The 16,759-nt window shown below is 48.3% G+C and overlaps 1 protein-coding gene across 1 annotated transcript in view; it reads right to left on the bottom strand.

The window, feature by feature from the left end:
* Positions 1-16,759, bottom strand: part of IPO5 (importin 5) — a 187,478-nt gene that overhangs the window by 69,634 nt on the left and 101,085 nt on the right. The window contains exon 14 of the mRNA XM_063953056.1: positions 7,145-7,363. Within this exon, the coding sequence (XP_063809126.1) occupies positions 7,145-7,363 (219 nt within the window). The remainder of the gene's footprint in view (positions 1-7,144; positions 7,364-16,759) is intronic.

Below are 16,759 nucleotides of genomic sequence, written 5' to 3'. Positions count from 1 at the left end.
CGGGAGAGTGCGGATGACTCTGCAGCACCGAATGAGAGAACTCCAAGTCCTCTTTAGCCAGAGTATCAAATTTGTAAAATTTTACAAACGTGTTCTCCCCTGACCACGTAGCTGCTCGGCAAAGTTGTAATGCCGAGACCCCTCGGGCAGCCGCCCAAGATGAGCCCACCTTCCTTGTGGAGTGGGCTTTTACAGTTTTAGGCTGTGGCAGGCCTGCCACAGAATGTGCAAGTTGAATTGTGCTACAGATCCAACGAGCAATCGTCTGCTTAGACGCAGGAGCACCCATCTTGTTGGGTGCATACAAGATAAACAACGAGTCAGATTTTCTGACTCCAGCTGTCCTTGAAATATATATTTTCAATGCTCTGACAACGTCCAGTAACTTGGAGTCCTCCAAGTCGCTAGTAGCCGCAGGCACCACAATAGGCTGGTTCAAGTGAAAAGCCGAAACCACCTTAGGGAGAAAATGAGGACGTGTCCGCAGTTCTGCCCTGTCCGAATGGAAAATCAGATATGGGCTTTTGTACGATAAAGCCGCCAACTCTGAAACTCTCCTGGCTGAAGCCAGGGCCAATAGCATGGTTACTTTCCATGTAAGATACTTCAAATCTACCGATTTGAGAGGCTCAAACCAATGAGATTTGAGAAATTCCAAAACTACGTTTAGATCCCACGGTGCCACTGGAGGCACAATTGGGGGTTGTATATGTAGTACACCCTTGACAAAAGTTTGTACTTCAGGCACTGAAGCCAATTCTTTCTGGAAGAAGATTGATAAGGCCGAAATTTGAACTTTAATATACCCCAATTTGAGGCCCATAGACAATCCTGCCTGCAGGAAATGTAGGAATCGACCTAATTGAAATTCTTCCGTTGGGGCCTTCTTGGCCTCACACCACGCAACATATTTTCTCCAAATGCGGTGATAATGTTGTGCGGTCACTTCCTTCCTAGCTTTAATCAAGGTAGGAATAACTTCCTCTGGAATGCCCTTTTCTTTTAGAATCCGGCGTTCAACCGCCATGCCGTCAAACGCAGTCGCGGTATGTCTTGGAACATACAAGGTCCCTGCTGAAGCAGATCCCTTCTTAGAGGTAGAGGCCACGGATCTTCCGTGAGCATCTCTTGAAGTTCCGGATACCAAGTTCTTCTTGGCCAATCCGGAGCCACTAGTATTGTTCTTACTCCCCTTTTCCGTATAATTCTCAGTACCTTTGGTATGAGAGGCAGAGGAGGAAACACATACACTGACTGGTACACCCACGGTGTTACCAGAGCGTCCACAGCTATTGCCTGAGGGTCTCTTGACCTGGCGCAATATCTGTCCAGTTTTTTGTTGAGGCGAGACGCCATCATGTCCACCTTTGGTTTTTCCCAATGGTTCACAATCATGTGGAAAACTTCCGGATGAAGTCCCCACTCTCCCGGGTGAAGGTCGTGTCTGCTGAGGAAGTCTGCTTCCCAGTTGTCCACTCCCGGGATGAACACTGCTGACAGTGCTATGACATGATTTTCCGCCCAGCGAAGAATCCTTGCAGCTCCTGTCATTGCTCTTCTGCTTCTCGTGCCGCCTTGTCTGTTTACGTGGGCGACTGCCGTGATGTTGTCCGACTGGATCAACACCGGCTGACCCTGAAGCAGCGGTTTCGCCAAGCTTAGAGCATTGTAGATTGCTCTTAGCTCTAGTATATTTATGTGAAGAGACGTCTCCAGGTTTGACCATACACCCTGGAAGTTTCTTCCCTGTGTGACTGCTCCCCAGCCCCGTAGGCTGGCATCCGTAGTCACCAGGACCCAGTCCTGTATGCCGAACCTGCGGCCCTCTAACAGATGGGCACTCTGCAACCACCACAGGAGAGACAACCTTGTCCTTGGTGACAGTGTTATCCGCTGATGCATGTGCAGATGCGATCCGGACCATTTGTCCAGCAGATCCCACTGAAATATTCGTGCATGGAATCTGCCGAATGGAATTGCTTCGTAAGAAGCCACCATCTTTCCCAGGACTCTTGTGCATTGATGTACTGACACATTTCCTGGTTTTAGGAGGTTCCTGACAAGTTCGGATAACTCCCTTGCTTTCTCCTCCGGGAGAAACACCTTTTTCTGAACCGTGTCCAGAATCATTCCCAGGAACAGCAGACGTGTTGTCGGGGACAATTGAGATTTTGGAAGATTCAGAATCCACCCGTGTTGTTGAAGCACTACTTGGGTTAGTGCTACACCGACTTCCAGCTGTTCTCTGGACTTTGCCCTTATCAGGAGATCGTCCAAGTAAGGGATAATTAATACGCCTTTTCTTCGTAGAAGAACCATCATTTCGGTCATTACCTTGGTAAAGACCCGAGGTGCCGTGGACAACCCAAACGGCAGCGTTTGAAACTGATAATGACAGTCTTGTATCACGAACCTGAGATACCCTTGGTGTGAGGGGTAAATTGGGACATGCAGATAAGCATCTTTTATGTCCAGGGACACCATGAAGTCCCCTTCTTCCAGATTCGCTATCACTGCTCTTAGTGACTCCATCTTGAACTTGAATTTCTGTATGTACAGGTTCAAGGATTTCAGATTTAGAATAGGTCTTACCGAACCGTCCGGCTTCGGTACCACAAATAGTGTGGAATAATACCCCTTTCCCTGTTGTAGGAGGGGTACCTTGACTATCACCTGCTGAGAATACAGCTTGTGAATGGCTTCCAATACCGTCGCCCTTTCTGAGGGAGACGTTGGTAAAGCAGACTTTAGGAAACGGCGAGGGGGAGATCATTCGAATTCAAACATGTAACCCTGAGATACTATCTGCAGGATCCACGGGTCCACCTGTGAGCGAGCCCACTGATTGCTGAAAATCTTTAGTCGACCCCCCACCGCTCCTGAGTCCGCTTGTAAAGCCCCAGCGTCATGCTGATGGCTTTGTAGAACCCGGGGCGGGCTTCTGGTCCTGGGCAGGGGCTGCTTGCTGCCCTCTCTTACCCTTTCCTCTGCCTCGTGGCAGATAAGACTGTCCTTTTGCCCGCTTGTTTTTATAGGAGCGAAAGGACTGCGGCTGAAAAGACGGTGTCTTTTTCTGTTGGGAGGGGGTCTGAGGTAAAAAAGTGGATTTGCCGGCAGTTGCCGTGGCCACCAGATCCGATAGACCAACCCCAAATAATTCCTCTCCTTTATATGGCAATACTTCCATATGCCTTTTGGAATCCGCATCACCTGACCACTGTCGCGTCCATTAACTTCTTCTGGCAGATATGGACATCGCACTTACTCTCGATGCCAGAGTGCAAACATCCCTCTGAGCATCTCGCATATAAAGAAACGCATCCTTTAATTGCTCTAGAGTCAATAAAATACTGTCCCTATCCAGGGTATCAATATTTTCAGTCAGGGAATCCAACCACACTACCCCAGCACTGCACATCCAGGCTGAGGCTATTGCTGGTCGGAGTATAACACCAGTATGCGTGTATATACTCTTCAGGGTAGTTTCCAGCCTCCTATCTTCTGGATCCTTGAGGGCGGCCGTATCTGGAGACGGCAACGCCACTTGTTTTGATAAACGTGTGAGCGCTTTATCCACCCTAGGGGGTGTTTCCCAGCGCGCCCTAACCTCTGGTGGGAAAGGGTATAATGCCAATAACTTCTTAGAAATTAGCAGTTTTCTATCTGGGTTAACCCACGCTTCATCACACACGTCATTCAATTCCTCTGATTCTGGAAAAGCTACAGGTAGTTTTTTCACCCCCCACATAATACCCCTTTTTGAGGTACCTGCAGTATCAGAGATCTGCAAAGCCTCCTTCATTGCCGTGATCATATAACGTGTGGCCCTATTGGAAAATACGTTTGTTTCTTCACCGTCGACACTAGATTCATCTGTGTCGGTACCTGTGTCGACTGACTGAGGTAAGGGACGTTTTACAGCCCCTGACGGTGTCTGAGACGCCTGAACAGGTACTAACTGGTTTTCCGGCCGTCTCATTTCGTCAACTGACTTTTGTAATGTACTAACATTATCACGTAATTCCATAATTAAAGCCATCCATTCCGGTGTCGACTCCCTAGGGGGTGACATCACCATTACCGGCAATTGCTCCGCCTCCACACCAACATCGTCCTCATACATGTCGACACACACGTACCGACACACAGCAGACACACAGGGAATGCTCTTATCGAAGACAGGACCCCACTAGCCCTTTGGGGAGACAGAGGGAGAGTTTGCCAGCACACACCAAAAGCGCTATAAAATGTATATAAACAACCCTAAAAGGTGTTGTTTTTGTTATATGCGCTTTAAATATATAAATATCGCCAAAATATGCCCCCCTTCTCTTTGTTACCCTGTTTCTGTAGTGCAGTGCAGGGGAGAGTCCTGGGAGCCTTCCTCACAGCGGAGCTGAGCAGGAAAATGGCGCTGTGTGCTGAGGAGAATAAGCCCCGCCCCCTTTTCGGCGGGCTTTTCTCCCGGGTTTTGAGATATCTGGCCTGGGTTAAATACATACATATAGCCTCAATGGCTATATGTGATGTATTCTTTGCCATCAAAGGTATTAAATATTGCTGCCCAGGGCGCCCCCAGCAGCGCCCTGCACCCTCCGTGACCGTTCAGTGTGAAGTAACAATGGCGCACAGCTGCAGTGCTGTGCGCTACCTTCATGAAGGCTGAAGAGCCTTCTGCCGCCTGTTTCCGGACCCTCGATCTTCAGCATCTGTAAGGGGGATCGGCGGCGCGGCTCCGGGACGAACCCCAGGGTGACCTGTGTTCAGACTCCCTCTGAAGCTATGTCCAGTAGCCTAAGACTCCAATCCATCCTGCACGCAGGTGAGTTGAAAATCTCTCCCCTAAGTCCCTCGATGCAGTGAGCCTGTTGCCAGCAGGACTCACTGAAAATAATAAACCTAAAAACTTTTTCTAAGCAGCTCTTTAGGAGAGCCACCTAGATTGCACCCTGCTCGGACGGGCACAAAAACCTAACTGAGGCTTGGAGGAGGGTCATAGGGGGAGGAGCCAGTACACACCATGTGATCCTAAAAGCTTGCTTTTGTGCCCTGTCTCCTGCGGAGCCGCTATTCCCCATGGTCCTGACGGAGTCCCCAGCATCCACTAGGACGTTAGAGAAATGTCAGTTAGAATGCATTGAAAATCCATTGCAGCAGAGCCCTAATATACAAATGTCCAGCAGAGGGAGTAGGCTCTTATTATAATAACCCCTTCCTCTGCTCTGACTGGCCTGGAAGCCTGTCTAATCTAAAGGGGGCGTAATACCTCCTATGGAGCCCTTTTGGCGCCTCCATTTTATCAGTTTTAAAAAAGGCCGCCAATTATAGTTAATATATATACGGCTGCCTCAGCCCGATTAACTAACAAGAGGACTTCTGTCCGTTTCTAATTTGTCCCATACATATCCCCCCCTTGCCGTCTCCCCCAGTCCTCCGCTGGCGGGATAACGTTTTAGCGGGCGGCGGGCGGGGACGCGCTTCCCAAGTGCCCTGCTGTGGCGGCCGCTGGCAGCCGCGCTGATGTCTCCCTCAGCGCTGTAAAGGAAGGGGGGCGGGCGGGGGAACTGATATGCAGCGGGAGTTGAGAGACCGCGCTGTGTCTACGGCGGGGGAGCTGCGCTGCTAGTGTAAGGACAGCGCAGAGGAGAATCGCTGCGGCTGCCAGCCGCGGTGGACACTATCTGGGTACAGAGACAACGGAGGGCAGGAGCGCGTAGTGTAAGCAGCGTAGGGAGAACTGCTGCGGCTGCCAGCCGTGGTGGACCCTAGCCCTAGTTGAAGAGATGGTGGAGGGAGGGAGCGCGCTCACAGGATCATGGTGTGAGAGCTGCTGCGTACCAGCATGGAGGGAGGGAGGGTTGTAGTGGGTGATGCTGCTCTGGTAGTTAAATTTACCAGAAGGCAGCAGCGTGCAGAGGGACTAACATTATAAAGATCTCCTGCACGAAGATCATATATTTATGAACTAGGGCCCTTGTTACCACCAGTACTCACAGTACCCCGAGACACTCCTGACACGGATTTTGCTGTAGAGAGATGTAGATCCCTTTAGCTGGGCTCCTTGTCTCTCTTATTCTGAAGACTTTTGTCCCCCTTTTATTAGGTTGACGCAGTCTTTCTTCTTGTGGTTAAACCTGCACCCTCCTTTCATTTAGGAGGGATTGGGCAGTTTCTCTTTAGGTAAAGCCTGTACCCTCCTTTTAGTTAGGAGAGTTTAGGCCAGTCAGAACAAAACATAAAAAAATAAAATAAAATTAATTATAATTTTTTATGGAGCAGAGCTCCCATCTTGTGCTTCTTTCCTCCTAGCACAATTTTTCAAACTGAGGGAGGAGGGATGTGAAGGGGGCGGAGCCAGCTGTGCAGACAATGCTAATTTTAGATTGTGCCACACCTCCGGTTGCAAGCTTCACACCCCTATTGTATAAGACTGTTCCAGTGTCCCCTAGTGGATGAAAGTGAAAGAGCTATTCAAGTCAATAAACACAAAAAAACATATGCAGATACCCTAACACACATTACTGGACAACATTCTGTAACTCCTTTTTCTAGACTGCTCTTAACAATAGTGACTTAATATTTACTCAAGCTTATAACATGTAAAGCAGCCAGCCTTCACATGGAGACCCCAGCTTCTTCCTGTTTTGTCATGTCTATCTTATGAGCTGGTAAAACTTGTTTAAAGTGCTTGCTTTAAGATAGGTCTCATTCTTTGATTAAATGTATAGTTTTTATTTAATCCGGAGATCAAGAGCAACATGCAGCTTCTCTGAAAGTTAGGGGGTGCAAAATCAGCCATTGAAGTGTATCAGGCTGCCTTAACTGCTGGAAGTTCCCATGAACAGCACTGCTGTTGAACAGACTATATATGAATTGGGTATGGGATCCTGCCGGTCAGCATACTGGGGGAGGGGGAGCTCGTTGTACTCACCACAAGTTCTATTCCCACTATATGGGTGTCGTGAAGCCAATTAGCTGGGATTCCAGCTGGCGTCATTGTCAGAGGTCGGGATTCCGACATCTGTATCCTGACCGTCTGTATCCCGACTGCCAGCAATGTAACTACATACCTTGTATATAGTACTCAATAAAATATTTTAAGCTTCTTGAACAAACATATACTGGTGCTAAGCAGAAGCCTTACCTTATCTTTACCAACAGCCAGACCTATAAGACTAATGCACTCAATAGTTTTTCCTCTGAGAAGGCGGAGCTCTTTTTGCACAGCATTTTCCACTATATGCTTCAGGGAGGGCATAAACAAATCATAGTAGGGAACAAACTTCTCTTCAGCAGTGTCTGCGACAGAAGCTATTGAAGTCACAACTTGTTCCAAAACCAGCTTTGTGCCTTTCTGAATTAGCTAATGGAGAAAAATAAAAATAAATTACTTAAGTTTAAAATTAATGGCCAAAATGATTACAGTATCAACGAAGAATTAAACAAACTTAAGAAGCTACAATCCAACACAGTAGCCAAGAAAAAAAAATAGTTATGGTAGACTTACCGCTGATAACTATTTTTCTTAAGTCCACAGGATAACACTGGGAAATGAGGTAGCAACAGCAGATTGGCACCAAACTATCAAAGCTTTCGGTCTCCCAGAATGCACCGTGCCTATCCCTGGCTCAGGCAATTCAGGTGTTTTCCAAAGCTCAAGGAAGGAGCATCATAGAGGGCCCTAATCCGGCGAGAAGAACACATGCACACTCTTCCATACAAGAAGGAAGAGGTTAGTGAGTAAAAGGATCCTCAAATCAGGTGCGTCAGGGTGGGATCTCTGTGGACTTACGAGAAATAGTTATCAACGGTAAGTCTACCATAACGATTATTTCTCCTGCAGTGTCCACAGAATAACATTGGGATGTCCCAAAGCAATTTAGTGGTGGGGACGCTCCTGATTGGACAGGAGAATCCTTCGCCCGAATTCAGCGTCCTGAGAGGCAAAGGTATCATAGGATTAATGTCTAATGAATGTGTTAATGGAAGACCATGTGGTTGCCTTACATATCTGTTCTGCTGAAGCACCACGTTGTGCTGCCCATGACGGACCTACCTTACGAGTAGAGTGAGCAGACACATTAGCTGGAACAGGGAGATCAGCTTGAGAATATGCTTCTTAAATCGTCAATCGAAGCCACCTCGCCAGTGCCTGCTTGTTAGCAGGCCATCCGCTCTTGTGAAATCCATAGAAAACGAAGAGTCTTTTTCTGATGGCATTGGTACAATCCACGGAGATCCTTATAGCACGGACTACATCCAACTATGCATCTCCCGCAGAAAGATCTGGCCCTTGGAAGGCCGGGACTACAATTTCTTCGTTAAGGTGGAATTTATAGATACCACCTTAGAAAAAACGAGATTTATGGTAAGAACTTACCGTTGTTAAATCTTTCTGCGAGGTACACTGGGCTCCACAAGGAAATAACATCGGGGTGTAGAGTAGGATCTTGATCCGAGGCACCAACAGGCTCAAAGCTTTAGACTGTTCCCAAGATGCACAGTGCCACCTCCATGCCAGTGAGCTCAGTTTAGTTAACCAACCCAATGCAGTAGCAGGTACCAGAGACGACAACCGCTCATAGCCAATTACACCACACACTCACCGCAGGAGAAGGTGTCAGCGGCTATGCCAATACCAAGCCAAAAAAGCTAAGTGTGTCAGGGTGGGCGCCTTGTGGAGCCCAGTGTACCTCGCAGAAAGATTTAACAACGGTAAGTTCTTACCATAAATCTCGTTTTCTGCTGCGCGGTACACTAGGCTCCACAAGGAAATAACATCGGGGATGTCCTAAAGCAGTTCCTTATGGGAGGGGACGCACTGTAGCGGGCACAAGAACCCGGTGTCCAAAGAAAGCATCCTGGGAAGCGGCAGTATCAAAGGCATAGAACCTAATAAACGTGTTTGAGGACCACGTAGCCGCCTTGCACAACTGTTCAAGGGTCGCATCACCCAAAAAGGTCCAACCGACAGAGTAGAATGGGCTTTTATGGTAGCAGGAACCGGACGACCAGCCTGTACATAAACATGTGCAATCACCATTCTAATCCATCTAGCCAATGTCTGCTTGGAAGCAGGCCACCCACGTTTGTGAAAACCAAACAGAAAAAGAGAATTTGATTTCCTAATGGAGGAAGTTCTCTTCACATAGATAGGGAGAGCCCGTACCACATCCAAAGACCGCTCTTTGGAAGACAACTCAGGAGAATTAAAGGCCGGAACCACAATCTCCTGGTTAAGGTGGAAAAAAGACACCACCTTGGGTAAATAACCTGGGCGTGCCTGAAGAACCGCCCGGTCACAGTGAAAAATCAAATAGGGGGACTTATAGGATAAGGCACCCAAGTCAGAGACCCTTCTGGCTGAAGCAATAGCCAGCAAAAACAACCCCTTAAGGGAAAGCCACTTAAGGTCAGCCGAGGTAAGAGGCTCAAACGGAGACTCTTGTAGAGCCTCCAAAACCACAGACAGATCCCAAGGGGCCACAGGTGGCACATAAGGAGGCTGAATTCTTAGCACACCCTGAGTGAATGTATGAACATCAAGTAGGGTAGCGATCTTTCTCTGAAACCAAACCGACAAGGCCGAAATGTGAACCTTGAGGGAGGCCAGACGCAGGCCTAAATCCAGGCCTTGTTGTAGAAAAGCCAAAAGTCTGGCCGTACTAAACTTGAAAACGTCATGATTGTGAGATACACACCAAGTAAAGTAAGCATTCCAGATCCTATGGTATATCCGAGCAGAAGCCGGCTTATGGGCCTTCAACATAGTTTGAACGACCGCCTCAGAAAAACCCTTGGCCCTAAGGACGGAAGCTTCAAGAGCCATGCCGTCAAAGCCAGACCGGCCAAATCCTGGTTTACACAAGGGCCCTGAACGAGTAGGTCTGGTCGTTGTGGAAGTGGAAGGGAACGATCCAACGAGAGGCCCTGTAGATCGGAGAACCAGTGCCGCCTGGGCCGCGCTGGAGCAACTAGAAGTAGGTTTCCTCCTTCTTGCTTGAACTTCTGTATTACTCTGGGCAGTAGCGACACCGGAGGGAACACATACGGCAGCCGAAAAATTCCACGGGATTGACAGAGCATCCACGAACGCTGCTTGAGGATCCCTTGTTCTTGCTCCGAAGACCGGAACCTTGTGATTGTGTCGAGACGCCATCAGGTCCACATCTGGGAGTCCCCACGAGAAGTTGAAACACCTCCGGATGTAGGCTCCATTCTCCGGCGTGCACGTCCTGACGTCTGAGATAGTCCGCCTCTCAGTTCACAACGCCCGAAATGAACACTGCTGATATGACCGGCAGATGGCGTTCTGCCCACTGAAGAATCCTTGATACTTCCTTCATTGCCATGCGGCTTCGAGTGCCGCCCTGATGATTGATGTACGTCACCGTGGTGGCGTTGTCCGATTGTACTTGAACAGGTCTGTTCTGTACTAGATGCTGGGCCATTGTCAACGCATTGAACACTGCCTGCAGTTCCAGAATGTTTATCGTGAGTAGAGACTCCTCCTCGGTCCACCGACCCTGGAGAGAGTGTTGTTCCAACACCGCGCCCCAAACTCTCAGACTGGCATCTGTCGTTAGCAGGACCCAGTTGGATATCCAGAAGGGACGGCCACTGCTCAATCGTTGGTCCTGAAGCCACCGGCTCAGTGACAGACAGACCTCCGGAGATAGGGAGATCTGATCCGGTGAGGCAGGTCGTCCCACTTGGACAGAATCAACTTCTGCATAGGGCGAGAATGGAATTGAGCATACTCCACCATGTCGAAAACAGACACCATGAGACCTAGGACTTGCATCGCCGAATGAATCGACACTAGCGGACGGGATAGGAAGCCTCGGATCTTGTCCTGAAGCTTCAGGACTTTCTCCTTAGACAGGAACAACCGCTGGGTGTGGGTGTCCAACAACGCTCCCAGGTGTACCATGCTCCGAGCCGGAACCAGGGAGGATTTCTTCCAGTTGATCAGCCATCCGTGGGCTTTCATGCACTGGATTGTCAAATCGAGATGACACAGGAGAAGTATGTCCAGGGAGACCATATAGTCCCCAGGCTCCATGTGCAGAGGGTGGTAGAAGACCAGTTTTGGATGCTGCTGTAATACTTTTTTTTCCAGCTCTGGGCCAAACAGTACATCCCCAAGTGTGTAGCCAAAGGGCTCATCTGGCAGATGCTGAAACTCTAGTAGACAAGACTCCAGAATCAATGGCCGACTCTCCAATGTAACTAGCTGCTAACCTGATATTCTCTATAAGAGACCCTAGGCCAGAAGCGCAGAGATTTAGGTGTGTTATATTGTTTCTGTGCAGGGTAAATACTGGCTGCTTTATTTTTACACTGCAATTTAGATTTCAGTTTGAACACACCCCACCCAAATCTAACTCTCTCTGCACATGTTATATCTGCCCCCCCTGCAGTGCACATGGTTTTGCCCATTAGCTAACAAATTTCCTGCTGCGTTCAGGTCTGAATTAGGTCCCGAGTTTGAGCATCACTACCCTAAAAATACACCAGGCCATGTGTAAACTCAGTAAATCACTATGGGGTATATGCAATTGCCGGCGAATCGCGGCAATTTTTCGCCCGTTTTTTAATTCGACACAATTCGACCGTCGAATTCCGGCAAGTGGGTGCCGGAATTTAACATATTCAATAAAAAACGGATTCGACAGTCCCGCTGTCGAAAAACGGCCGATTTGACGGATTTTGATTAGACTTGTAAAAATACCGGGAAAAACGGTTATGCTTAGGAGGGGGGACCCCACGCAATTTTTTTCCGGCTTGCTGGGACTTGTAGTACTACTGGAAAAAACAATATTCTTTCAATTTTCACAAGGCTATCGGCACCCCATCCGCAGCCCTTGGATGGGGGGGGGGCAGCCTCGGGCTTCACCCCTGGCCCTTGGGTGGCTGGAGAAGGGGGAACCCTTGATTGAAGGGGTCCCCACTCCTCCAGGGTACCCCGGCCAGGGGTGACTAGTTGCGTATTTAATGCCACGGCCGCAGTATAAAAGTGACCCCCGGCTGTGGCATTATCTACCCAGCTAGTGGAGCCCGATGCTGGTGTAAAAAATACGGGGGACCCCTACGCTTTTTGTCCCCCGTATTTTTTGCACCAGCACCAGGCACAGAGCCCGGTGCTGGTTTTAAAAATACGGGCGATCCCATGTCAGTTTTCCCCCCCGGATTTTTAGAACCAGGACCGGCTCGAAGAGCCCGAGGCTGGTTATGCTTAGAAGGGGGGACCCCACGCATTTTTTTTCTGATTTTTTCCATTCCATTTAAAAAAAAATTAAATATATATTTTTACAAATATATAAATACTGTGCCTCCAAAATTGACAAACCAAGTACCTAATCCCTTCTAATATAAATAGATATGCTATTACCAATAAAAAAAAAAACAAAAAAATAACATGTTTTTAAATTTTTTTATTAGATTCCACCAAAGTGTGGCGGATTGAAAATGACGAATTTACTGTCTAAAAGCACTGTTGTCGAATTTACAATCTTCAATTGAATATACTTTTGTCGAATTGCCGCATTTGTACCATTGCAGAAATGTCGAATTTAACAAATGTCGAATTTCAAAAAGTCGAATTTTGAAAGTCCGTTTTTTTTTTTACGAAAAGTACTGAGTTGCATTGTCGAATTATTTTTTTGGCGAAAATGTCCAGTTTTTCGACATTTTCGGGAATTCGACCGCAATCGCATATACCCCTATAAAAATTAACAGATTATAAAAGGCATGTCAGATTCTATATAGATATTTTAACTGAAACAAGTACTTATTAAAAAAAATTTTTTTATAATATCTGGGTCACCCATGTTCATATTTAGAAGTTCAAATGCAGCTCACACAAAAATTAAGCTCAAATGCAAATATTTGAAAAATATGACAATATATGGCGTAGTCATAATTAATGCTTAAAAGCATTAATAAAAAAATAAAAAAGTTCTCTTAGGGGGTAATTCTCCCCCCCCCCCCCCCCCCTCCCTTACTGGCAGCCAGCAGATGGCGCCCAACTGTGCTATTCAATTGTAGCTTTGTTCGGGCGCGATCAGCTGCCGGAGTATGAATTTCAGCTTGCATTCCTCAGGGATGGTGAGCAGAAATGCACCAAAAAATAGGATTTTATTACCTACCGGTAAATCCTTTTCTCCTAGTCTGTAGAGGATGCTGGGGACTCCAAAAGGACCATGGGGTATAGACGGGATCCGCAGGAGCTTGGGCACACTGAAAAGACTTTGACTGGGTGTGAACTGGCTCCTCCCTCTATGCCCCTCTTCCAGACCTCAGTTACAGGAACTGTGCCCAGGAGAGACGGACATTTCGAGGAAAGGTTTCTCGCCCTTAGTTTAAACAAAAATCCTATCAGCCCACACCACAAACATACTGTACAACCGGAGTTTCAGGAAACCAGATAACAGTATGAATTAACAGCAACAAGCTGAATACAACTAATACACAACCCGCGTGTAAACAAGTTTAACCAGTAATAATACACTGCAAGTAACAGTCCGCACTGGGATGGGCGCCCAGCATCCTCTACGGACTAGGAGAAAAGGATTTACCAGTAGGTACTAAAATCCTATTTTCTCTTACGTCCTAGAGGATGCTGGGGACTCCAAAAGGACCATGGGGTCTATACCAAAGCTCCAGAACGGGCGGGAGAGTGCGGACGACTCTGCAGCACCGATTGAGCAAACATGAGTTCCTCATCAGCCAGGGTATCAAACTTGTAAAACTTAGCAAAAGGTGTTTGAACCCGACCACGTAGCTGCTCGGCAGAGCTGAAGTGCCGAAATCCCTCGGGCAGCCGCCCAAGATGAGCCCACTTTCCTGGTAGAATGGGCTTTACTGACTTCGGCACCGGTAGCCCAGCCGAAGAATGAGCTTGCTGAATCGTACTACAAATCCAGCGTGCAATAGTCTGCTTTGAAGCAGGATGACCAATCTTGTTGGAAGCATACAGGACAAACGGTGCCTCTGTTTTCCTGGCAACAGTCGTTCTGGCGACGTAGATTTTCAAAGCTCTCACAACAGCAAGAGACTTTGGAACTGCCACAGCATCCATAGCCACAGGTACCACAATAGGTCTGTTAATGTGAAACGAAGAAACCACCTTCGGTAGAAATTGTTGACGAGCCCTCAATTCCGCTCTATCCGAATGGAAGATCAAGTACGGACTCTTGTGAGAGAAGGCCGCCAACTCTGACACTCGCCTGGCAGACGTCAGAGCCAACAGCATGACCACCTTCCAAGTGAGAAACAAACTCAACCTTACGCAAAGGTTCAAACCAGGAAGACATAAGAAACTGCAAGACCACTTCAAGATCCCATGGTGCCACAGGGGGTACAAACGGAGGATGGATATGCATCACACCCTTCACAAAAGTCTGAACCTCTGGGAGGACAGCCAATTCCTTTTGAAAGAAAATAGATAAAACCGAAATCTGCACTTTGATGGAACCCATTTTCAGGCCTGCATCTACGCCTGCCTGCAAAAAATGGAGAAACCGACCCAAGTGAAATTCTTCCACAGGAGCAGTTTTAGTCTCACACCACAAAACATACTTTCTCCAAATACGGTGATAATGTTTCGCCGTAACCTCCTTCCTAGCCTTAAGGAGAGTGGGGATGACCTCCCCGGGAATACCTTTTCGAGCTAAGATTTGGCGCTCAACTTCCATGCCGTCAAACGCAGCAGCGGTAAGTCCGGAAACACACATGAACCCTGCAATAACAGGTCCTCTCTTAGCGGAAGCGGCCAAGGATCTTCCACAAGTAATTCCTTAAGATCTGGATACCAGGCCCTTCTTGGCAAATCTGGAACGACGAGAATCGCCTGAACCCTTGCTCGTCGAATGATTCCCAGTACCTTAGGAATGAGAGGAAGCGGAGGGAACACATACACCGATTGAAACACCCACGGAGTCACCAGGGCGTCCACTGCACTGGCTTGGGGGTCTCTTGACCTGGAACAATACCTCGGAAGCTTCTTGTTGAGGCGAGACGCCATCATGTCGATCAGCGGAATTCCCCAACGCTTCATCACTTCTGCAAATACCTCTTGGTGAAGAGTCCACTCTCCCGGATAGAGATCGTGTCTGCTGAGGAAGTCTGCTTCCCAGTTGTCCACTCCCGGAAGGAAGACTGCTGACAGAGCGCTCACGTGCTGTTCCGCCCAGCGAAGGATTCTTGTGGCCTCCGCCATAGCCGCCCTGCTCCTTGTTCCGCCTTGACGGTTTATATGCGCTACCGCTGTTATGTTGTCCGACTGTATCAGGACAGGTCGACCCTGAAGAAGGCTTCTTGCTTGTATAGCAGGCCGTTGTAAATGGCTCTTAACTCGAGAACATTTATGTGGAGACAAGATTCCTGGAGCGACCACTTCCCATGGAAATTTCTTCCTTGGGTGACTGCGCCCCAGCCTCGGAGACTTGCATCTGTTGTCAGTAGGACCCAGTCCTGGATACCGAACAGACGCCCTCCTAGGAGGTGAGAACTTTGTAGCCACCACAGGAGAAAAATCCTGGCCCTGGGAGATAGACTTATCGTCCGGTGCATGTGCAGGTGAGACCCGGACCATTTGCTCAGCAGCTCCCACTGAAATACCCGGGCATGGAACCTGCCAAACGGAATGGCTTCGTACGCTGCAACCATTTTCCCAAGAACCCGAGTACATTGATGAATCGACACACTTGTCGGCCTCAGAAGCTCCCTGACCATCGTCTGCAGTTCCAGAGCTTTGTCCTCCGTAAGAAACACTCTCTGTAACTCCGTGTCCAGAATCATGCCCAGAAAGGGCAGCCGAGTGGTCGGAATCAACTGAGACTTTGGCAAATTTAGCACCCAACCGTGTTGTCGCAGAACGGACAGAGACAAATTCACATTTCTCAGTAACCGTTCCTTGGACCTCGCCTTTATCAGGAGATCGTCCAAGTACGGGATAATTGTAACCCCTTGCTTGCGAAGGAGAACCATCATTTCTGCCATGACTTTGGTGAAAATCCTCGGGGCCGTGGAAAGCCCAAACGGCAACGTTTGAAATTGGTAATGAGAATCCTGTACCGCAAACCTGAGGAAAGCTTGATGCGGAGGATATATCGGGACGTGTAAGTAGGCATCCTTTGTGTCGACTGACGCCATAAAGTCCCCCCCTTCTAGGCTGGAAATCACAGCTCGAAGAGATTCCATATTGAACTTGAAAACTTTCAAGTATGGATTGAGGGATTTTAGGTTCAGAATCGGTCTGACCGAACCGTCCGGTTTCGGTACCACAAAGAGGCTCGAGTAGAACCCCTCCCGTTGGGACGGGGGAACGGGAACAATGACCCGCTGTTGATACAACTTTTGTATTGCTGCCTTCACCACCTCCCTGTCCGGAAGAGACACTGGTAAGGCCGAAATGAAACACCGGTGAGGGGGCACCTCCTGAAACTCCAGCTTGTATCCCTGAGATACTATATCTAGGACCCAAGGATCCAGGCCTGATTGAACCCAGACCTGATTGAAGATCCGCAGACGGCCCCCCACCGGTCCGGACTACCCCAGGGAAGCCCCAGCGTCATGCTGTGGACTTGGTAGAGGCAGGGGAGGACTTTTGGTCCTGGGCACCTGATACTGCAGGCGACTTTCTTCCACTTCCTCTACCCTTTGAAGTGAGGAAGGACGAACCTTTTCCACGCTTGTATTTATTTGGACGAAAGGACTGCATCTGCTGATGTGGTGTCTTTTTCTGTTGTGTGGA

The sequence above is a fragment of the Pseudophryne corroboree genome, chromosome 2 (genome assembly GCF_028390025.1).
Source record: "Pseudophryne corroboree isolate aPseCor3 chromosome 2, aPseCor3.hap2, whole genome shotgun sequence".
NCBI classification, from domain to species: domain Eukaryota; kingdom Metazoa; phylum Chordata; class Amphibia; order Anura; family Myobatrachidae; genus Pseudophryne; species Pseudophryne corroboree.
This window is presented reverse-complemented; position numbering and strand designations above follow the sequence as displayed.